The sequence below is a fragment of the Chiloscyllium plagiosum genome, unplaced genomic scaffold (assembly GCF_037043375.1).
Source record: "Chiloscyllium plagiosum isolate Xiang-an unplaced genomic scaffold, Cpla_swu_hap1 HiC_scaffold_2, whole genome shotgun sequence".
In the NCBI taxonomy this organism is placed as follows: Eukaryota; Metazoa; Chordata; class Chondrichthyes; order Orectolobiformes; family Hemiscylliidae; genus Chiloscyllium; species Chiloscyllium plagiosum.
The window spans coordinates 136653702-136678272 of NW_028270140.1; the positions used below are offsets into that span (position 1 = coordinate 136653702).

The 24571-nt window shown below is 41.7% G+C and overlaps 1 protein-coding gene across 1 annotated transcript in view; it reads left to right on the forward strand.

The window, feature by feature from the left end:
• Nucleotides 1-2965: 2965 nt before the first annotated feature.
• The window catches only part of LOC122557314 (N(4)-(beta-N-acetylglucosaminyl)-L-asparaginase-like), a 36148-nt gene continuing 14542 nt past the window's right edge, over nt 2966-24571 (forward strand). Inside the window, exons 1-7 of the mRNA XM_043704893.2 lie at nt 2966-3136; nt 11901-12054; nt 13078-13190; nt 16483-16595; nt 16723-16840; nt 18199-18274; nt 21707-21814. Of these exons, the coding sequence (XP_043560828.2) occupies nt 3019-3136; nt 11901-12054; nt 13078-13190; nt 16483-16595; nt 16723-16840; nt 18199-18274; nt 21707-21814 (800 nt within the window). The 5' untranslated portion in view covers nt 2966-3018. The remainder of the gene's footprint in view (nt 3137-11900; nt 12055-13077; nt 13191-16482; nt 16596-16722; nt 16841-18198; nt 18275-21706; nt 21815-24571) is intronic.

The following is a 24571-nucleotide window of genomic DNA, read 5'->3' on the forward strand; positions in this document are numbered from 1 at the left end:
TAGCATGGCCAATTCACCTGACCTGCATATCTTTGGACTGTGGAAGGAAACCGGAGCACCCGGAGGAAACCCATGCAGACACGGGGAGAACGTGCAAACTCCACACAGTCAGTCGCCTGAGGTGGGAATTGAACCCGGGTCTCTGGCGCTGTGAGGCAGCAGTGCTAACCACTGTGCCACCGTGTGCTTCACCAGAGGCCTCCAAATGATGTTACCTAGTGTGGTGAGAAAATGTCTGAAAATGAACCTTCTCACTCAGCGAGCAAACTTACATCCAGATACTCAACATGAGCTACAAATCTCCTCAAAACTCATGTATTTTAAGTTTTACATGAGTTCTGTCAACTTACCATTTAGCCTTTTCAATTATATTTGATTCCTTATTTAATATTTAATGCACAATTATTAAAATACCAACAGTACATTACTTTGATGGAGTGATATACATTTCAAGGCATTCAATAATTACAGTTCACATAATTGATTGCAGGTTATTTCAATAATTTTTTTAAGTTAAGCTTCCAATTGAATTACATTTCTTTACAGCTGCTGGTGTTTACAGTGGCAATGTTACCACAGCAGTTACTTGTCCGAGTGACAAGAGGGCATGAATAGGTCATGAAATCTGGAAATCTTTATATCATTTAGCAGACTCTACGACATTTAACACTTTACAAACCTTCTCAAGATCAACCAGTTGATGAACAATAAATACTGCCCCAGCCACTGAAGGTCATGTGCCACAAGGGAATTTTAAAAATAACTGAGGATGACATTATTTTTCCTCAAAGTTGTCACCATCTTGGGATGTAGAAGTTCCCAGGTCAGTGCTCCCAGAGTCAGAGCCACAGAAGTGGAAAATGGGCTTTTGAAGGATTTGTGATTTTATAGAGGAATCTTATCCCCCTTGACCTAGTAGGAAGTAGGGCAAGGTGACTGTTGAAATGGACCATGAGCTTCAGCAACAAGCCTCTTCCCAAATGCTACCAACTTCAATTTTAGGTATTTTCCAATCAACCTCTTCATTGTGACCTCTGGAACAGGTGGAACTTGACTTCAGGTCTCCTGGTCCAGACATATGGAATCTACCACTGCACGACAAGGATCCAAAACAGGGGACTGCAGATGCTGGAGATTAGAGTCAAGATTAGATTGGTGCTGGAAAAGCACAGCAGGTCAGGCAACATTCGAGGAGCAGGAAAATCAATGTTTCAGGCAAAAGCCCTTCATCAGGCCAAAACATCGGTTTTCCTGCTCCTCAGATGCTGCCTGACCTGCTGTGCTTTTCCAGCACCACTCTAATCTTGACAAGAATCCAAAACAGCCCTTTTCGAAATAGCACTGCAGTACAGAGACCTGATGCCCTTTTGTAGTGAAACAAGTATTTAAAAGGACCATCATCCCTTTAATCAGCAAAGGTAATCTATTTAGCAAGTTCCATGAATGCTTCATCCCAATGGTCTAGGTATCTGAAGCCTTCCCTCCTGCACCAGCCTCGCAGCCACGTGTTAAGCGGCATTCACTGACTGATCCTCACCTCACTATCTTGTGGCACCGGTTGCAAATTGAGATCACTACTCGTCTTGCTCTTCAGCTTCCAACCTAGCTCTCTGTAGTCACTTTTCAGATCCTCAATCCCTTTCCTGGCTATATCATTGGTGCCAATATGTACCACGATTTCTGGCTGCTCACCCTCCCCCTCCAGAATCTTGTAAACCCGATTGGTGACATCCCAGACCCTGGCACCGGAAAGGCAACGCACCTTCTGGGAGTCCCGTTCCTGACCACAAATTCTCCTGTCAATCCGTCTAACTATTGAGTCCCCTACCACTAGCACTTTTCTATTTTACCCCTTTCCCTTCTGAGCCACAGTGCCAGGCTCAGTGCCAGAGACCTGACAACTATGGCTTTCCCCACCAGCAGTATCCAAAATGGTATACTTATTTGCTGAGGGGAACGGCCACAGGGGATCCCTGCTCTGACCGTCGGTTCCCTTTCCTCCCCCGTGACCCAGTCGTCCTTATCCTGTGTCTGAGGAGTGAGCACCTCCCTGTACACCCTCTCAATTTCTCCCTCAGCCTAGGATGATCCATAGTTCATCCAGCTCCAGTTCCCTAACTCGGTTTTCAAGGAGCTGGAGTTTCAAGGAGCTAGTTTCCCAACTAAACTAGTCCCATTTGCCTACTTTTAGATTGAAAATACTATGCTAATATAACATTTGAAGGAACAAAAAAACTGCAGATGCTGGAATCCAAAGTAGATCGGCAGGAGGCTGGAAGAACACAAGCCAGGCAGCATCAGGAGGTGCAGAAGTCGACGTTTCGTCCGTAACTCAAAGGTTACAGTCGACAATTCGACTTCTCCACCTCCCGATGCTGCCTGACTTGCTGTGTTTTTCCAGCCTTCTGCCGGAATGCAACATTTAAAAGCATCCTAACCCTTTCATCACCTAGCCTAATTTACGGTGCTCTGACCATTTTTTTTAAAATTGCTGTCATGGAGTACTTTGTTTGGGATATCAATGAAGTGCAGCAGGAGCGTGGACAGAATATCTGGAGCCATCAGCACTTCAAGGGTCAAGAGAGAAACTCAACATTGTTTTTATTTCTCTGCCTTCCGATACACAAATTATTCTGGGTTCGCCCAATTTAAGGAACTCTAAAATCAACAGAACCTTTAGAAAACACTTTTTGAAAATTAAACGTCCCAGAGTCTGCTGTCTGGAGGGGCATTCAAAAAAAAATGTTTCTAAAGGAGAGGGAGCAATTGCAAGAAAAGAATAAGAAATTTCTCACATCCCTGTTATGTGAAGGGGCGGTGATTTGAGGCAATGACAGATTAGGAAAACCGAATCTTGCAGTTAAATAGTGCCCGAACAGCTAAATTTATTTTTAAACAAGGAAGCAGTTCGCCGTCCTTTTGCAGCCACCGTAGGTGGGTGTGTAAGAGGAAGTCCTGAGCTTGATGGGCTGAGTAGTAGCGGAGCTTTCTGTGAATGGGAGCCCGCTTCGCGTTGCTATGGGATTCCCGGGCTACGTTCCACTGATCCTCGCGCTCAGCGCCTCCTGCTTCCTGGCTGCTGCCCAGCTCCCCCTGGTCACCAATACTTGGCCTTTTAAAGACGCAACACAGCGAGGTAAGTGCAAGCCAGGCATGGCTCTGCAAAACAATCAAACGACTGATAGGAAAAACACGTAGGTCTAAGTTTCTAAGACTGTACATAATCAGCATTTGTTCAAGGAGAGCTGTTGCAAATGTGTGCTCTGGTTGTTTCTACTGGTCTTCATCTAATCCTGATTAAGTTCCAGTAGAGTCGTGAAGGATCCTGGCATCTCCTCCTCCTCTCTTTGGCCTGAGATATGGTGACCCTCATGTTAAATTCCCCACCAATCATCTCTTTCTCTCTTTAGAAATGAACAAAGAACAGTAGGGCATAGGAAGATGCACTGACACTACTGTGACAGTAGTCTAAACCAGAAACCTTTTGCCTCTATGCTTATCCCTCTATTCACTGCCTATTAGTGTAGCTGTTAAAGTGCCTCTCAAACGTTGCTATTGTATCCGCCTCTAACACCTCCTCTGGCAGCACATTTCAGACACTTAGCACTCTCTGTGTGAAAACATGCCTTTCACATCCCATTTAAACTTTCCCCCTTTTACCTTAAACTTATGTACCCTAGTAATTGACATTTCTACTCTGGTAAAAAGACTCTGATTATCCATTCTATCCATGCCTCTCATAACTTTGTAAAATTCTATCAGATCATCCCTTAACCTTTGAAAACCAAGCAAGTTTGCCTAATCTCTCCTCATAGCTAATGTTCTCCAAGGCGTGCAACATCCTGGTAAACCTTTTTCTGTACTCTCCAAAGTGACCACATCCTTCTGGTTGTGTGGCAAACAGAACTGTCCATACACGCGCGCGCACACACACCCTACACTCACACCCATGCATACACTGTCTCACAGGCATATACTCCATCACACTCCTACTCTCACTCTCTCCCTCGCTCTCATGTACGCACACACATATAAGTGTATGGGGTGAATTTGCATCTGCTGAATTGTATTTGCAGATACATTCTATTTTGTTCAAGAAGCTAGCAATCTGTAAGCAGTCTTTTTTTTATAATCCATGTGACATTTTATAAATTCCTACTTTGAAAATATAACCAGTCTGACTCAAGATTGGAATACAGACAGACTCTAACCCATGCCTTTAATGCATTGTCTGAGCTGAGATGTCACTTTTTATATAGCACCTTAAGTTATCTCAGGAATGTGACTTGAAGGAAGTTCTGGGATTTTCATGTTAATGAATCGAAACCTGCAACCCATTCTAAAAGATGAAAGACTTAGCAGCAATCTAGGTTTGTTCAATATATTGCAGCAGAGTATGACACTGATATTTTGCTATAAAGTTTGTCGTATGATCCTACACCACTAGCTACCTGATGAAGGATCAGTGCTCCAAAAGCTTGTATTTCCAAATAAACCTGTTGGACTATAACCTGGTGTTGTTATTTTTAACTTTGTCCACCAGAGTCCAACAGCAGCACTTCCACATCACAATATTCCAAACGTGGCCTAATCAAAGTTCTATTCAAATCCATCATGGCCTACCAATTTGTATATTCTGCTTGATTGATGAAGGCAAGAATTCCATATGACTTCTTGACCACCTTGTCCAGTTGTGTTGAAACTTTTAGGGTACTATGGACCTGTATGCCTGGATCCTTCTATATGTTGATGCTGCTGAGGGTTCGGCCATTTACTGTATACTTTCCTTTTGCACTAGATCTTCCAAAGTGCCTCAGCTTCCATTTATCTGGATTAAACTCCATCTGCCCTTTCTCTGTCCAAGCCTCCAGCCTATCAATATCCTGCTGTACCCTTTGGCAATCCTCGGCATTGTCTGCAGCTACCCAATCCTTGCGTCACCCACAAAATTACTTCTCAAACTTACTTCTATACTTCTTTTTCAGCCATGCTTCATAGTTCCCTTTTCAACTTGCTCAAATTGACCTGGAGGACTTCATCCTCTTTTTACTTTTGGTATGGGTATGGACCACAATTTGTGTTTCTCCCTAAAAATGCTCTGTAGCTGCTCAGTGAGATCCTTTACTCTGGTACCAGGGAGGCAGCGTACAACCTTGAATTCAGTCACAGAAATATCATGTTGTTAGTCTGCTGCATTCCCCATATTCTTCATGCCTCCTGTATAACAGAGTCACATGGAATCTTGGTTCTGACACTGATGCTGACAGCACTCCCCAGTTGAACCATTACTCTTATCAGTATTTTAAGCTAAATACTGATCGTAGACTGATGCACTCAGGGGTTTCATGCCTTTTAAACCTCGAGTGTCTCGCAATCATCCACTGCCTACATACCTGTCCATCCTTGAGCTGCAGGGTAACCATTTCTGGAAACATGTTATTGAATAAACTCTCAGCTTTGCAAGTAGTCTGCCAGCTGCTACTCAAGCTCCAAAACCTGGAATTCATGCCCCTCCAGCTGACAACACTTGTAACTCTCTGGGAAGGGATGTGACCTGGAGTTCTCACATGGCACAAAATGTCCCATCAAGCTCTTGATTATGAGATTAATAATTGAGTTAAAAGAAACAAAATTAAGACTAAATAAATAAAAGACTCAGGAGCTGTTCATTAACGGGTTGTTTCTTTTGAGCCAATATCACTTTTTTTTAATGGGTGGGAGGGTTGATTAAATGCTCTACTTTAATTCTGATTTGTTTTTTACCTCATTTAATTTAATGAAGATGTAAAATATTTTAGTGTTACCTCTTGGAATTTAAACATTATCCCCTTAGATTTAAGAAATTTTATAAATACATCTGATTTATGATGATGAATCATAAAATTGACTTAGTTTTTTTTATCCAAATTAATTACCCCAGTCTTAATCTTATAGGTGATTACTGGTAACGTTTCACTTTCGTTTAAATTATTCTCATCCCAAGTGACTTTTTGTGCCTTGATGTCACTTTCTGATTGGACACCACTGCTCTGGCGATGTTCCAACCCCGCGTCAGATAACCTAATTCAATGAAGGCCAGGATCCTTGTGACTGTCGTATGCAGCACATATATCCAGCGAGTAATTAGTTAGGTCAAAATGACATTTATTCTCTGAATTCTATACACCATTATTCCATAGATATGTCAAGTCCTGTTATGCTTCTGGTAACAGAGATGGGTAATGCTGGCACATGCTCTTGTATAATTACTTACCCTTTTGATCAGAAAGCTTTAATGCAGAATGTGTGCAAATCTACACTACCAGAGTTTAATAGAAGACAACTGAGTTTTAAATTCCAAACACATTGACATTTACATATTAGCTATCCAAGTTTTGAAACGGTAACAAGAAGAGGCTGCGTGGTGTGCAGCACTGCATTCACTAACTGTTCTTAATGTTCACTATTGACATTAAAATATCAAGACCTTCAAAAAAGCTAAACAAGCTAACAGAGAAGGATAACATGTAATTAACATGACATTTATTCTCAAGCTGTTTTCATTACTTATAACAAATTTATGGTTTATTCTTGTGAAATTTGATTTTAAAAAAACACATAGCAATTTGTTATCAAAGCACTGAAGTAATTCAGTACACATAAAACACCACTACAATCTAAAGGTCTTAAATGAAGAAACATCAAAAACTGTTGTAAGATTCAAACTGTTGGAAGGTTCAACAGGATGTTAATATTGTAACTTATCACTGCTCCTAATTTACATTATTGTCTCTTCCTTTTCACTTAAAATCATCAAACAAACTTATTTCTTATTGTGATGGAAGGTGTATAATTTATCTAAATTCTAGTGTCATTTATTTTTTAGTTGGACTTACTGATTTTTAAAATTAGTAATATATTGGATTTTCTGTGTCTGAAGGCATTTAATGATGAACTTCCAAGTATTTCTGTAGCCATGGTGATTTCTTTCAGAACACTTTGAGAGAGAGGGCCACCAAAAACTAATGGGCTTTAGATACAGTGGGAAAATGTACAAGCGAACAAAAGTACACAGTGTAATATATTAGGTATTCTTGTGGAAGATACTGAATGAACCTTTTTCAAGCTTGAGGTAACACCACACAGCAATCATGAGAATGAACCTCCTATGAACTGCCTTCAGTACCACTCCATCCTGCCTTAAGTAAGGGGACTAAAGTTGTATGTAAAACTCCAGGTGCCATCACATAATGCCTTGTACAGTTGCAACACCTCTCCACTTTTATACTGTATTCCTTTAACAATAAATGCCAAAATTCCATTTGCCTTCCTTATTATCTGCTGTACCTGCATACTAAGTGCACTTACATTTTCCCTTTTTAGATACCTACAGAAGCTCTGATTTGATATTGCTGAGTTTTCAAAAAATCGCTGGCTCATACACAATTGTTTGTTCTTAATTCACCTTTTGTTGTTTGTTGTTATTCTTTGTAATTTGACCTACCTGTCGTCTTTGGTCTACTATATGCTTTTTCCTTAATTTTGAACTTTCTTTAACTTTTTCAAATAACCATGAACTGTGGTTCATTCCCTTGAAATGTTTCATATTTGTAGGAATGTGCTTACTCTTAGTATTCTGAAATATCCTTTTAAATGTATGCCACTGCTCTTTGTACTAATATTTCCTTGCTTAACATATCAGTTCATTTTAGCTTTTTCAGTTTTTATGTCCTAATCATTTTTCCTATATCTAAATTTAAAAGACGAGCTTTAAATAGTCTCTTTAGATCCATTTTTTAGAATTATGATTACTGTTCCCAAAACGCAGTCCCACTGAAGCTTCAATCACCTGGCGACACTCTTTCCTCAATATCTAGTATGACCCCTAACGTAATTGAAATATCTACATATTGTTTCAAGAATTGTTCCTGGGTGCACCTAACAAATTCTACCCCACCTAGGCCCATGGTAGTAAGAGTGTCATAGTCAATGATGGGCAAGTTAAAACCAGCCCTTATCACATGCTGTTGTTTTTACATCTTTCCATAATCTGCCTCCATATCTGATCCTCTAATTCCCAATGGGTATTGCGAGGCCTATGGTATAACCCCATCATCATGATTGCATCTTTCTTATTGCCTCTTTGGATGAGCTATCCATGATATACTCTCTTAGTCCAGCTGTAACGTTCCCCTTAATCTGTACTGCAACTCCCCAAACCCTTTTGACAACCCTCTCTATCTCGCCTGAAATGTTTAAACCCTGGAATGTTGAACTGCCAGTCCTGCGCTTCTCTTACCAAGTTTCTGTAATGGCTACCACACTTGTAGTCCCATCTACCAATCCAGGCTTTAAGCTCACCTGCCTTGCCTGTTGTACTCCTTGCATTAAGATAAAATAAACTTCAGATCACCAGTTCACTAACATCACGTGTTCTTCCTATTAGACTTAACCTCTACCTTCTCCTCAATCACTCCACATGCTGACCTACTGCTCTGGTTCCGAAAACCCTGCCACACCAGTTTAAACCCTCCAAAGTGGGGGCACTAGCAAACCTCCCTGTTAGGATATTGGTGTCCCTCAGTTTACAAGCAACCTGTCCTTCTTGTAAGGCCTCTCCTGTCCAGGAAGAGATCTCAATGATCCAGATATCTGATCTCTCCCTTTTACTTCAGCTCTTTATCCATACATTTCAACTGTAATATCTTACTGTTTTTGGCCTCACGAGCACATGGCACAGGGAGTAATCTGTGACTACAACCCTAGAGGTCATACTACCAACTTTCCACCTGACTCCTTAAATATCCCTTGCAGGGTCTCATCGTTCTTTTTGTCTATGTCGTTACTATCAATCATGACCTCTGGCTGCTCACCCTCCCCTTTCAAAATACCCTGTGCCACCTCAGACATCTCCTTGATCCTGGCACCAGGGAGGCAAAACACCATAGAAACACCCATCTGTTACCATAGTTATCGAATCAAGGTGGTAAAAACAATGACTGCAGATGCTGGAAACCAGATTCTGGATCAGTGGTGCTGGAAGAGCACAGCAATTCAGGCAGCATCCGAGGACAGGCAAAATCGACGTTTCGGGCAAAAGCCCTTCATCAGGAATAAAGGCAGAGAGCCTGAAGCGTGGAGAGATAAGCTAGAGGAGGGTGGGGGTGGGGAGAGAGTGGCATAGAGTACAATAGGTCAGTGGGGAAGGAGATGAAGCTGATAGGTCAGGGAGGAGAGGGTGGAGTGGATAGGTGGAAAAGGAGCTGGGCAGGTCGGACAAGTCCGGACAGGTCAGGGGATCGAGTTGCTGGAGGTTAGAAGCTAGGATGAGGTGGGGGAAGGGGAAATGAGGAAACTGTTGAAATCCACATTGATGCCCTGGGGTTGAAGTGTTCCGAGGCAGAAGATGAGGCGTTCTTCCTCCAGGCGTCTGGTGGTGAGGGAGCGGCGGTGGAGGAGGCCCAGCACCTCCATATCCTCGGCAGAGTGGGAGGGGGAGTTGAAATGTTGAGCCACTGGGCGATTTGGTTGATTGGTGCGGGTGTCTCGGAGATGTTCCCTAAAGCGCTCTGCTAGGAGGCGCCCAGTCTCCCCAATGTAGAGGAGACCGCATCGGGAGCAACGGATACAATAGATGATATTAGTGGATGTGCAGGTAAAACTTTGATGGATGTGGAAAGCTCCTTTGGGGCCTTGGATAGAGGTGAGGGAGGAGGTGTGGGCGCAGGTTTTACAGTTCCTGGGGTGGCAGGGGAAAGTGCCAGGATGGGAGGGTGGGTCGTAGGGGGGCGTGGACCTGACCAGGTAGTCACGGAGGGAACGGTCTTGACACTGACGGTTTTTGACGACCGACTTGACACTGACATCTTCTACAGACGACCGACTTGACACTGACATCTTCTACAGACGACCGACTTGACACTGACATCTTCTACAAACCCACCGACTCCCACAGCTACCTGGATTACACCTCTTCCCACCCTACCTCTTGCAAAAATGCCATCCCGTATTCCCAATTCCTCCGCCTCCGCCGTATCTGCTCCCAGGAGGAGCGGTTCCACCATAGAACACATCAGATGGCCTCCTTCTTTAGAGACCGCAATTTCCCTTCCCACGTGGTTAAAGATGCCCTCCAACGCATCTCATCCACATCCCGCACCTCCGCCCTCAGACCCAACCCCTCCAACCGCAACAAGGACAGAACGCCCCTGGTGCTCACCTTCCACCCTACCAACCTTCGCATAAACCAAATCATCCGCCGACATTTCCGCCACCTGCAAACAGACCCCACCACCAGGGATATATTTCCCTCCCCACCCCTCTCCGCCTTCCGCAAAGACCGTTCCCTCCGTGACTACCTGGTCAGGTCCACGCCCCCCTACGACCCACCCTCCCATCCTGGCACTTTCCCCTGCCACCGCAGGAACTGTAAAACCTGCGCCCACACCTCCTCCCTCACCTCTATCCAAGGCCCCAAAGGAGCTTTCCACATCCATCAAAGTTTTACCTGCACATCCACTAATATCATCTATTGTATCCGTTGCTCCCGATGCGGTCCCCTCTACATTGGGGAGACTGGGCGCCTCCTAGCAGAGCGCTTTAGGGAACATCTCCGAGACACCCGCACCAATCAACCAAATCGCCCAGTGGCTCAACATTTCAACTCCCCCTCCCACTCTGCCGAGGATATGGAGGTGCTGGGCCTCCTCCACCGCCGCTCCCTCACCACCAGACGCCTGGAGGAAGAACGCCTCATCTTCCGCCTCGGAACACTTCAACCCCAGGGCATCAATGTGGATTTCAACAGTTTCCTCATTTCCCCTTCCCCCACCTCATCCTAGCTTCTAACCTCCAGCAGCTCGATCCCCTGACCTGTCCGGACTTGTCCGACCTGCCCAGCTCCTTTTCCACCTATCCACTCCACCCTCTCCTCCCTGACCTATCAGCTTCATCTCCTTCCCCACTGACCTATTGTACTCTATGCCACTCTCTCCCCACCCCCACCCTCCTCTAGCTTATCTCTCCACGCTTCAGGCTCTCTGCCTTTATTCCTGATGAAGGGCTTTTGCCCGAAACGTCGATTTTGCCTGTCCTCGGATGCTGCCTGAATTGCTGTGCTCTTCCAGCACCACTGATCCAGAATCGAATCATCAAGACAGGTTAAGATGCAGAGAAGTTGTTTATACCTGTGGAACATTTTAGACCAAAGGACGTCATCTCAGAGTAAGGAGACACCCATTTAAGACCAAGATGATGAGGAATTTCTTCTGAGGCGAGTGAATCTTGAATTTTTCGAGGCAGGGTTGTTGAGTACATTCAGGGCTGAGACAGGCAGATTTTTAATCATTATGGGAATTAAGCCTTATGGGGCAAAAGCAGGAAAGTGGATTTGAGGATGATTTGGGCAGCATGGTGGCTCAGTGTTAGCAATGCTGCCTCACAGCACCAGGGTCCCAGGTTCGATTCCAACCTTGGGTGACAGTGAAATCTCCACACAGACATGCTCCCCGTGTCTGCGTGGGTTTCCTCTGGGTGCTCCGGTTTCCTCCCACAATCCGAAGATGTGCAGGTCAGGTGAATTGGCCATGCTAATTTGCCCATAGTGTCAGGTGCATTAATCAGAGGGGAAATGGGTCTGGGTGGGTTACTCTTCGGAGGGTCGGTGTGGATTGGTTGGGCCAAAGGGCCTGTTTCCACACTGTAGGGAATTTAAAAAAAAAAGATCAGATCATTCATTATCTTATTGAATGGCTTAGCAGACTCGATGGGCTGAATGGCCTACTTCGCAACTACATCTTATGGACTGCAGTTAGAGACGAGAACAGATGTGGCCTTACCAGCAAACTCCAAATCCAAAGAGAAAAACAAACTTTTCTACCTTTTATTTTGTTTGGATTAATTTGGATGTGTTTTGTATTCAGCATGGGACACTCTTCATTCTGGAGGTTCAGCATTGGATGCAGTAGAGAAAGGCTGCAGCCAGTGTGAGTTTGAGCAGTGTGATGGTACTGTGGGATATGGTGGAAGTCCAGATGAACGCGGGGAGACGACACTGGATGCTATGATTATGAATGGGTGAGTAAATAACTAACCACTGTGTGGAAAATAACTTTTATCTGTTTACAGTTGAACCTTCAGGATTGATTTGTGTGATGAATTACAGTCTTCTGCAAATACCTTTATTCAAAATAAGATCTAGCTTCAAAATCTTTGCTTTTTTCTGTTGCATTTTATTTGCTGTTCACCCTGCCAAACTCACTGCAGTAATAGTCAACCTTCTGAAAAAGTTGACATTTGCCTGAAAAATCTGTCATGTTTCATGTACTTTTTGCTCATGTTTTGGAGTGGTATGGCAGAAACACCCGAGTGAGTCTTTCTCTTTGTTGCTGTTTTTGCATTTGCGTTCCTAACTATCTAGAAGACAATGGAATAGATTTTAGAGTCCGATGTGGCCACACCTGGTAAGGATGTTAGATTTTCTTTCCCAAAGTACATCAGTGACATTAGAACAATTATTACATGATCTTCATGAGGCCATATATCTTTACCTCTCTGTTTAAACTTCACCATTTGCCTTGGTGGGATTTGAACCAACTTGAAGTTCTGGATTAATTCCAGTGACACTACCACTATGCCACCACCACTCCTCATGTATTAATTATAAGCTGACCTTTTTTTTTTGCTTCATGTTTTGTCTCAAACAAACTCAATTTTTACACGAGTAGATATAATTACTGGATGGTATGAGGAGGGTTAGTTTTCCTGTTTCCCACATTCCCCAAATATTTTGAAATGGATTATGCTCCCCTCACAAAACCTCAGAATTGCACAGTCCGTTTTCTTGTATGTGGTTGGAAATGTATTTTAGTTGAGTTGCGCACAGTTCACAATGTGCATGAAGTCTGTATATGATTCACACAATCTATTTCAAGTGTGATGCCACATTTAATATTTTTAATGAGAACACTCTGAACATGAACTTTGAAAATGTGCAGAAAATGAATGCTCACAGCATGCCATTTCTTAATTGAAACATAAACATTGAAATTCTTCACTCACATGTTTTATATATATATATATATTGTTAAAACTCTTCAGTAACACAATTGAGGTTGGAGCAGTTGGAAACCTGCGAAGAATTAAAAGTGCAATCAGCGTTGCAAGAGCAGTGATGGAACATAGCAGTCATTCATTGTTGGTGGGAGAGTCAGGTAAATCTCCATTGTCCAGTGATGATAAAAGAACTTGTATTAACATATTCTTGTTCTTCAACATATTTAATTTATTCATAAAACTTACAAAAGTGCATTGTACGATATTGGAAACTTGGCATTACATGAAGTGATAATCCAAATAAGTTTTCTCTTGTTCTATGTATTTACAAATGCAGCTAACATTCACAAATTTTTTGACATGTCAAACTACAGCCGACAGGGTTTTACTCAGTTTCCAGGGCCTTTCGCATCTATGTCTTGAAAAGTCTTAGTTGCTTTTTCCCCATAGCATCTATATAGCAACTCCCTTAAGCTTTCTTGCAGCCCTCAAAGTGCTTTCCTGGACTTCTGTCAGCACACAACATTGAGTGATGGACAACACTTTACAAAGACTGATGGAAATTTCAGGCAGTTCAAAGCGTGTCTTGCACTTGCATTCTGAGCAGCAGTTAAATCAACTATGCTTTGCAAAGAAATGACAAACTCCAGTTAAGAAAAATACACATTTAATGACCGACTAAATGGGTAGATTCACTAGGCCAAAATAATTAGACCAGACGCAATTTATTTATGTCTTCATTTGAATGACTTTGAACATTCGACATAAATCTAATTGCTCCATTTTTATTTGAAGGCAATTTATATTTTTTAAATTTCCTCGTGTCATTCAGTTCCGCGGTGTATACTCTTTTTTTTGAAAAAAATGCACAGTTATGGTTTATTTTGGATTTGTTATCTTACTGTCAGCAAATAATATCGCTGGAAAGCAGAATGTTTTTTTTTGTTTGAAGCAGTGATTTGGGTTTAATGTATTGGAAAGGATTCATATCATAAAGAGTAAATCATGCAATGCTGATTGTGTGACATATTTGTTTACTTACTGAGAGAAATGTAAGTCACTCAGTGACTTAAACTTGTAAATTTCTATCAGATTGCTACTCAGCCTCTGACACTCTGGAGAAAAAAAATCCAAGTTTATCCAACCTCTCCTTACAACTAGTATATACTCCAACATAGATTAGATTACCTACAGTGTGGAAACAGGCCCTTCAGACCAACCAGTCCACACCGACTCTCCGAAGAGTAACCCACCCCGACCCATTTCCCTCTGGCTAATGCACCTAACACTATGAGCAATTTAGCATGGCCAATTCACCTGACCTGCACATCTTTAGACTGTGGGAGGAACCAGAGTACCCGGAGGAAACCCACGCAGACACTGGGAGAATGTGCAAACTCCACGCAGACAGTCACCCGAGGCTGGAATCGAACCTGGGACCCTGGTGCTATGAGGCAGCAGTGCTAACCACTGAGCCACTGTGCCACCCTGGGCAATATCATTTGCACCCTCTCCAATGCCTCCATATCCTTCCTGTAGTGTACTGACCAGAATTGCACACAATATAGCCTAAAGACAAAAAAAGTTTGCAACATGTCACAAGACCTTTTTGCAATGCGCTTAGAAGCAGATCTTGAATAATTAACTAATGGATAGTGGACACATTCATGAATAGTTGCCAGTTTAATGATTCTATGCCTCTTGTGTCCTGTCTCTAGTGATGCAAGAACAATATTATACACAATAGTGAGGAACAGAGTTAATTCTTCCTTTTGCTTAAAATTGCTTTCAAGATCTTCTTTCCTGATGTACGAGCAAAATGCTGGAGTTGACGTTTCGAGCAGTTCTGAAGAAGAGTTTGTCTTGAATGTTAACTTTGTTGCTCCCTCCACAAATGCTGCCAGAGCTGCTGAGTTTCTCCAGCACTTTGTTTTCACACTGACCATCAATTCAACCATCCAGAACAATGCTCTCGACTGTGTCTCCAGTGGGAAATGGCTAATTGAGAACAGCTCAAGCTGAGGAAACCCTATTATAATCTAGAGATTTCATCCCTTGCATTTTTTTTTGAGGTTAAGCTGGCCTGAATTTAGCTTATGCTGGTCCATATGAATACATGATCTTTGATAAAGTTTGTGGCAGTTCTTGAATATGTTGACAGAGAACATGACAGGCAGCCAAGAATACATTCCTGGGTCATCTTAGTGGACAGAAAACTGATATGTTTGGAAATGCTAAGTGAAATTATCGTAGATTTAAAATCGTGAATATATGAGATAGGGGGAGTACCAGAAAACAGTCAGTGGCCTGCCCAAAGTACTTTTCCAAATCTTTGTATTGCCAAAGGATAATTAAAGGGCTGAGACTTAGAAAGTCAGTTTCAATGTCTTGCATGCACGTAACAAAATTTATAGATTGAAAGGGGACTCTATAGTCAGGGGCACAGTTAGGCATTTCTGTGGCTATGAGTGAGACTCTAGAATGGTGTGTTTCAAATGCATAAGTCGGGTTTGAACTGTAAAAGACTTTAATTAGGCTATGTTTGGAGTATTGTGTGCAATTCTAGTGACTACACTACAGGGAGAATATGGAGGAATTGGCGAGGGTGAAAAGATGTTATCTGTGTTGGAGTATATTAGTTGTAAGGAAAGGTTGAACAAACTTGGATTGTTTTCTCCAGAGTGTCAGAGGCTGAGTGGCAACCTGACAGAAGTTTAAAAATATAAGAGAGACTCTGGGAGATGGATAGTCGGAGTCTTATTCCCAGGGTTGAAATGTTAAAAACTAAGGGGCATAGGGTTAAGGTGAGAGGGGGAAAGTTTAAAGGAGATGTGCAGGACAAGTCTTTTTTTTTTACCGAGGGTGGTAGGCACAAGGGATTTGGTAGAAGCTGATACAAAAGCAACATTTAAAAAGCATTTAAACAGATAGATAGGGAATAGAGAAATACAAAGCATGTGCTAGCAGATGGGTTTAGTTTAGAATGGCATCATCAGCACAAATGTGATAGAGTCATAGAGATGTACAGCATGGAAACAGACCTGTCCATGCCGACCAGATATCTCAACCCAATCTAGTCCCACCTGCCATCACCTGGCCCATATCCCTCAAAACCCTTCCTATTCGTATACCCATTCAAATGCCTCTTACATGTTGCAATTGTACCAGCCTTCACCACGTCCTCTGGCAGCTCATTCCATACACATATCACCCTCTGCGTGAAAAAGTTGCCCCTTACGTCTCTTTTATATCTTTCCCCTCTCACCCTAAACCTACGCCCTCTAGTCCTGGATTCCCCACCCCAGGGAAAAGACTTTGTCTATTTATCCTATTCATGCCTATAATTCTTACAGATAGCTGACCGAAAGGGCCTGTTCCTGTAATGTACTGCTCTGTGTACCAATGCAGTATCTTTGAATTTTTCATATGAAAGTATTGTTTTTCCAACAGCATCAATCTTTGCTCAGAATATGGGATTCCTCAGTGAAGACTTAACATCAAATAAATCTCTGTCTATCCATGCAGAATGGCTGAGCAAAAAATGCCAGCCCAATTACTGGAAGGTGGGTGCCACTTCTGTCAAGGACAAGTCCTGCTAAATATTTTTACTTCTTTTCAGTCATAAGATGAAAATTAATAAGAATTTTATAATATTACCAGGTATTGTGTTAAAAAATTTGGTTTTCACAGAATGTCTTTCCAAATGCTAAAACGTCTTGTGGACCATATAAACGAAAGGAAGGGCAATGGTCAAAAAGACATAGAATGCCAGCACATGTGGTCGATGTTCACAACCATGATACCATTGGTAAGCTCTTTCCCAATCTGCAAAATCTACCAGCCTTGAAGAGTACAAGCAGCCGCTTGAACGCCATCACTTCCAAGTACTCTTGCAAGCCAAGCACCATTCTGACTTGGAAATATCCTGCTTATTCACCCCTTTTGGGTCAATATCCTGGAATTGTTTCACTGATAGTCCTTTAGAAATGTCTACTTTCTTTGGATTGCAGCAGTTCAAGAAAGCAGCTCGTCACTACCACCTTCTTAAGGGTAGCTAGAGATGGGCAATAAATCGTGGCTCAGCTAGTGATGTTCACATCCCATGTCATAATTAAGAAATGATTAAAAGTAGGTGGATAGGTAACTGGTTTATTGGAAAAATTATCTTGGCTGCATATGTTGAATTATGATACAAATAAAACAAGTATTCATCGTTCACCACATAGCTACAGACAATATTTAAAAGGAAAATACAATATAAATGAAGTGTACAATTATGAACTTTACTATATATAAATAATTCAAAATAAATTGCAAAAACGTAGGTCTCCTTAATTTTTAGACTAAAATTGTTAATAAGTACTTAAGAAGGCATACAAGACATTGCCTTTATCAGTTGCGGCACAGAATATAAAAGCAGAGAAGACATTGTTGGATCTGTATAGAACTTTGGTTAGGCCACAGCTGGAGTACTGTGGAGTATCCAGTGTAATCACATCCTTCCACTCTATAGGAAGGATGTGATTACACTGGAGTGGGTGCAAAGGTGATTCACTAAGATGTTGCCTGGAATAGGAGATAGATAAGCTCGGATGGTTATCTTTGGAGCAGAGAAGATTCAGTGTTGCCATGATATAGGTGTAGGCGTTTTCTAACCAACCTGTTCAGTTATGTCTTTGCATATCTTTCACACAGGTGGGTCTTCAACAGGGTAACCTCACAACCTTTGAAAAGTACTTGGATGAACACTTGAAATGTCATAACACCAAGGTTATGGGCCAAGTGCTGGAAAATAGAGCTAGTGTAGTTAGTGCAGGCAGTATAGACACAATAATCCAAAGGGCCTTTTCTGTACCGTATTAATCTCTGATTAATGAAAGATCTACCACACTCTGTAATTTGTATTAAAGCTCACTGATAATATGCTATCAGATCAAGTTTATTAAATTCTCAATCATTTACATATGGTTTATGACATTCATAAAGTAAAGGTTTGGGAGTTATCACAATTCTTCATTTTATGTCTTTTATGTGGTGTTTTCTCCTGAATTCATTTGCGAGTTGACTTTCATGTAATTGTGGCCATTATTAAAGGGGACTTTACAACTAGTTGTATGGAATTATAGATTCCTGTATGATATTTTGCCATTGAATTTTTTAATTTAGGTATGATTGTAATTGATAAGAGTAGAAGTATAGTGGCTGGAACATCTACTAATGGTGCAACGCATAAAATCCCAGGGTATGTATTTTTGGGCTCTAAAGCTTCTAGTGAATGACTCGTGTCACTCTTTATGCCTCACTATCTTTGTTTCACCGTTTGTCGCGCCATCTTGCTCTCTCCATCTGTCTTGCATTGCGTTGTTTCCATCACTTTTGAGCTCAAACTCTCTTTCCATTTGTGTTGCACACTCTCCATCTGTTTCATGCTCGCACTCGCTCTGCTTGTCTCGCACTCGTGTTCTCTGTCTCTCATATTAGCATAAGGATTGTCAACTCGACTAAATATTATTTGGGCCAACAGCCTCATTTACTTCGAAAGTTCTGTTGTATATGATGATGAAATCATCTGTCTCATTTAAAAATGTGAGTGAACATCCAGCAATATTTGGGGCTAACTATTGTTTTGGCTAAATGCCATCATTCATCAGGATTGAGTTACAGTAAGTTGCCATCCCCTTGTGTTATTATTAATGTGTGACTTCTGTCAAATATTTTCACTTGCCTTGTATTATTGTCACAGCTGGCATAATACTTCAGTTAAATGGAAATTTAAAATTTAATTGGTACGACAATCAAAATATGGAAAAAGATCTAGTGGAAAATCTGTCCCGCTCCATTACTGCCCTGGCAGTGAAGTTGAAAATTACCCCCATAATGTAAAACCCTGACTGTTTAACAGATGGCAATTTATTGGTATCAACATACGTTTTTTAAATGTGTTTCAAACAGTTGACTGAATTTCACTGCAACTCCTAAAACTGGTTTGAAAGCAATCCAACATTTATTTGCCACCAACAGCTGGAGCATATTATTTGAAGAATTTTGTTGTAAAAATTAGTGTTAACATCCCCGACAGCTTGTTAACAACAAACACTTGTATTTATCCTGTGCCTGTAATGCAAAGTCTCATTCCAAAGTGCTTCACTAATAATGATACTGAACAAAATTTGACACCAAGCCACAATGAGACTTTCAGGCAAAATGCTTTGTCAGTTTAAGGAGTATCTTAAAGCAGAAAAGTGAGGAAGACCAGAGATTTCCAGAGCTGAAGAGATCCTTTGTTGGTCAGAGCTGAGGAGAGCTTTGGAAGGGTGAAGTCCAGAGGTTAAGAAGGCAAGGAGAATGGTTTAAACAGCTGATAAGCAGAGGCAGAACTGAGTCGGATGATTTTTTGGAGATGTATTTAGGTGATCTTAGTACAAATATATGGTCAGAAAACCATCTCTGCGTCATGACATCAAATCGAGTTCAGCAGGGAGGGGCTAGTGTTTAATGGCTAGGTAATGGTGTATCTGGTGTTGATCAAAGACAGTATATTTAGTTAGACTAATTTCTGTTCATCCAGTTCCAGATGTCAGACAGCCTGGTAATTCAGAAACTGGAGGCATTGAGAGAGGTTATCATGGTTAAATCTACAAATGCCCTATCAATCAAGTTAGGAGGAATGAGCTAATACCCATCTGCCACTGACCACAACAAAGCTATTGACTTTTAAAAGCCATGGTATGTAAATGCCTCCATTGGACTGCAGTGGACAAAGTCAGAAGTCACATGACACCAGGTTACAGTGTAACCGGTTTATATGAAATCACAAGCTTTCAGGGCTTGTGAACAAAGGAGCAGTGCTCTGTAAGCTTGTGATTTCAAATAGGCCTGTTGGACTGTAACCTGGTGTCACGTGACTTCTGACTTCGGCAAATCAGCACCTTTTAAAAGTCAACTATATATTAGATTTTATGTAGCTCAGTATCAGAAGCAAGTCAGTTAGTTTTCTTAATAATGAGGAATGGGTTCATTTCAAAGACTGTTTACTCAGAGAAGTTGAAATACCTTTGCATCCCAGAATGATCCAGAAATTATGAGCAATTTTCGCAGACAGGAGCAGAAGTCGATAAGTGATCCAGCCATATCTGGTGCTAAAGGACTAAATTTGTTTACCATGTCTATTTGTTCAAGAATAATCTCAATCATTTTAGTTGTTTGTCCTCTCCATTCAGGTGTGTGTCCTTTTGTGAGTGGGAAGCAGGGGCTAGTGCTGGAGAACTAACCATGGTTAGAGGGATTATGGGGACTGGAGTTTCAAATGTGGAAGTGAGGTTAGACATTGGATTGCTAAACAAGGGGAAAGTCCTAGGTTTAATACCTAAGTTGTGTCTAGCTAATAAACCTTGGATGTTTTTCTTGCCGAAACCTTCTTCATTCTGCTGGCTGCTGTGCCTTCAGTTTGTGTTTAACTCCGGAATTTCTTTCCTAAATCTCTCTCTCTTTTTTCTATAAAAACTCACTGTTTTTGACCAGCTTTTGGTTGCCCATTCCATCATCTTGTTTAGTTGGCTTGCTGTCAACTTGATTTTGTTGACCTTCGCTCCTGTGAAACAAGTTTGGATGTGTAACCATGTCAGTGGTGCTTTATAAATGCAAGTTGTTTTTGCAATATTGCAGCCAGCTGCATGCAAGTCTTTAGTTATTTGAGGTAGAATGTGAGAGAAATAGTGTTGGTCTAGAAGTTAAATTTAATCCCTCTCTGTCTCATGGAATTTTGTGTCATGAGATAATGGAAGAAAACCCATAAAGATTCAAAATTGTTGGTAGGAAGATGTACTGGAAGGGACAGTGAACATAAAGTGAAAAAAGTTTATAATGCTTTACAAAATTTGCTAATATTTGACTTTCCATTTGTTGCCTAGTATTCCCATTGACTGCTGGGTGAATCCTCATGATAATTGGAGCTTCGCCATTTAGTCCAGAGGCATTTCCTCCCCACTTAGAGAATTATGGGGTGTTGAATTGTTCAGTGAATTAGCGTGGTATTTCTAAGCATTTTTTAAACAGTGAAATTTAATTTTCTGGGATGGAAGAGCAAATTACCACAGATGCTGGAATCTGCACTGAAAACAACAAATGCTGGGGATTACAGCAGGTCAGTTGGCATCCATGGAGGGAGAGCAAGCTTCATGTCAGCTCTGATGAAGAGTCATCTTGACTCAAAATGTTAGCTTGCTCTCTCTCTCCATGGATGCTGCCTGACACACTGTGATTTCCGTGATCCAGGTGGATATTTACTCAAGAAACAATGATTAGTTTACTCATGGGATGTAGGTGTCTCTGGCTAGGCCAACATTTCTTGCCCATCCCTAATTGCCCAGAGGGGAATTAAAAGTCAACCACATAGGTCTGGAGTCACATCTAGGCCAGACCAGGTAAAGATGGCAGATTTTCTTCCCTAAAGGACATGAGTGAATCCAGATGGGTTTTTCTAACAATTGACGACAATTTTATGGTCATTAGTAGACAATTAATTCCAGATTCTTTATTGAATTCAAATGCTACCAACTACCCATGGTGGGATATGAACCTGGGTCCCAGAACAGTAGCTGAGTTTTTGGACTAATAGTCAAGCAATAATACCACCAGGCTATTGCCTCCCAATAATTATTTGTGTTCCTTCTAGCCGTGTGGGAGATTCACCAATAGTTGGGGCAGGTGCTTATGCCGATAGCACAGCCGGAGCTGCAGCTGCTACAGGAATGGGCGATATTATGATGCGGTTTCTCCCAAGGTATGTCTTTCTGACCAGATCCACCTTTTACCAGGTGATGGAGTTCAGAAATTGGAATGATCTAGCAGGGAGCAAACTTAAGACAGTGTATGTATGTGAAGGTATGTTGCATTGTAAAAATAGTTGCTGAGTTATGCCTGCACAGGAGACAGAAGTCTAAATTTCACAATTAGTAGTGAAAGTGTCCCCCACAAAAGAAAATGCACCATTTGCTCTAATGTCGGCTGCCAGTGAAGATTTGACTGGCTTTAAAGCACAGACCCGTGTTTATTCCAGCATGAAGCCTCCTAAAATGGCATCTTTGTGTCTGGGATCAGGGCAAGAAATATTGAGTTTATTTACGCAATGCTTAATCAAAGTAAGTTATATTTCCAGAAGCTTATTTTTGTTTGAGGGATTAGAACAGCACCGTTCTAAATTGTTTTTTATAGAGCTGGAAAGTTTGTTCAGTTAAAACTCGGTGATTTCTGCATGTACCAATCCCAACTTTTTGAGTCATTCATATGGAGTTAGTGTACAAGGACAGCAGGTTCACACTGTGAAATTTATTTCAATGCAGAGTCTATGGGTAAGAACTGTAACGGTGCTCCCTATGCAACAGAAAGATGTCTCTCCCAGCAATCTCTGGATGTTTGAATTTTTTTCCAGTGTGTAGAGATTTAATAACTTTCCAAATGCTCCCATACTAACAGCAAGCGCTAAGAACCTAATTGTAATTATTCCAGCAAATTTCAGTTCAATGATGCAGCAGTCACAATGATATTTGGCTCAAAGAAAGGGAAGATTGGGAGCTTGTTATTATGGGCCACAGGCATTCTAGGATTTTACAATAGATACAACACAGAGGCCATTCAGCCTATTATTTCTGTTCTGTCTCTCTGTGAAAGCAATTTAAACAGTGCCACTCCCTTGGCTTTTTTTTCCTCATCGCCCTACAAACGTTGTCTCTTTAGATAATCATTCAGGTTTCTTTTGAAAACCATGGTTGTATTTGTCTCTCAGTCATTCTCAGAAAGTACATCACATTTCAGAGCTAAATCACTTGCTGCAGAAAACGTCCATCTTCCAGAGGAGGAGGTACTGGATGTCTTTAAATGCATACAGGTGGATAAATCCCCAGGACTTGATCAGGTGTACTGCAGAACTCTGGGGGATGCCAGGGAAGTGATTGCTGGGCTCCTTGCAGAGATATTTGTATGGTCGATTGGCTAATGTGGTGCCACTATTTAAAATTGGTGATAAGGAATGGCCATGGTACTATAGACCGGTGAGTCTGACATTGATGGTGGGCAAGTTGTTGGAGGAAATTCTGAGGGACAGGATTTACATGAATTTAGAACGGCAAGGACTGATCAGGGATGATGACATGGCTTTGAGCGTGGGAAATCATGTCTCACGAACTTGATTGAGTTCTTTGAAGAAGTAACAAAGAGGATTAAGGGCAGAGCAGTAGATGTCAAAGAGCGTGATGCTGGAAAAGCTCAAGGATAGGTGCTGGGTCCACTGCTTATCGTCATTTACATAAATGATTTAGATGTGAACATAGGAGGTATAATTAGTAAGTTTGCAGATGAAATGAAAATTGGGGGTGTAGTGGACAGTGAAGAAGGTTACCTCAGAGTACAACAGGATCTTGATCAGATGGGAGCGCAGGTTCATAGTTTCTTAAGTAGAGTCACAGGCAGATAGGACAGTGAAGAAGGCATTATGTATGCTTTCCTTCATTAATCAGATCACTGAGTATAGGAGATGGGAGGTCATGTTGTGGCTGTACAGGACATTGGTTAGGCCACTGTTGGAATATTCCATGCAGTTCTGGTCTCCTTCCTATCGGAAGGATGTTGTGAAACTTGAAAGGGTTCAGAAAAGATTTACAAGGATGTTGCCAGGGTTGGAGGATTTGAGCTATCGGGAGAGGCTGAATAGGTTGGGGCTGTTTTCCCTGGAGCGTCATAGGCTGAGGGGTGACTTTTATAGAGGTTTATGAAATAATGAGGGTCAGGGACAGAATAAATAGACAGTCTTTTCCCTGGGGTGAGGGAGTCCAGAACTAGAGGGTATAGGCTAAGATGGGAAAGATATAAAAGGAACCTAAAGGGCAACTTTTTCACACAGGGTGGTGCGTGTATGGAATAAGCTGCCAGAGAAAGTGGTGGAGGCTGGTACAATTACAGCATTTAAAAGGCATCTGGACATGGGCCAAGTGCTGGAAAATGGTATTAGATTAGGTTAGGAAATCTGGTTGGTATTGGTGAGTTGGACTTAAGGGTCTGTTTCTGTGCCGCGCATCTCTGACTGTATGACTCTAAATGAAAGCAACTTATTGTTGCTTCTTCTGTCAACCATCATAAATTGGTGAACCGGAAGACACCAATCAGGACCGACTCTCCCTGTCCACTCCCTCCTTTACAGACCTGCTATCATGTCTCTTCTCACCTTCTCTTCTTCAAGGAGACTGGCCTCAGCTCAGAGCCATTTCCTTCTCCAATCTATCTACGAATTGGATGTTCCTCATTCCTGGAGTCATTCTCATGAGTCAGTTTTCCACTTGAGGCTGACACAATATTTTACATAAAGTTATTGTACCCTTTTCTTGTTTTTGTAGCTATGAGCTATTTATAAAACTCATGTGTTTTAGATTCTTTCCAACCTGCACTGCCAGTTTCAATGATATACAGACATTTCCATTCCAGTACACCCTTTAGAATTCTATGCATTGATTTATGTTCCCTCCCCCACTTCTCTCTAGAATGAATT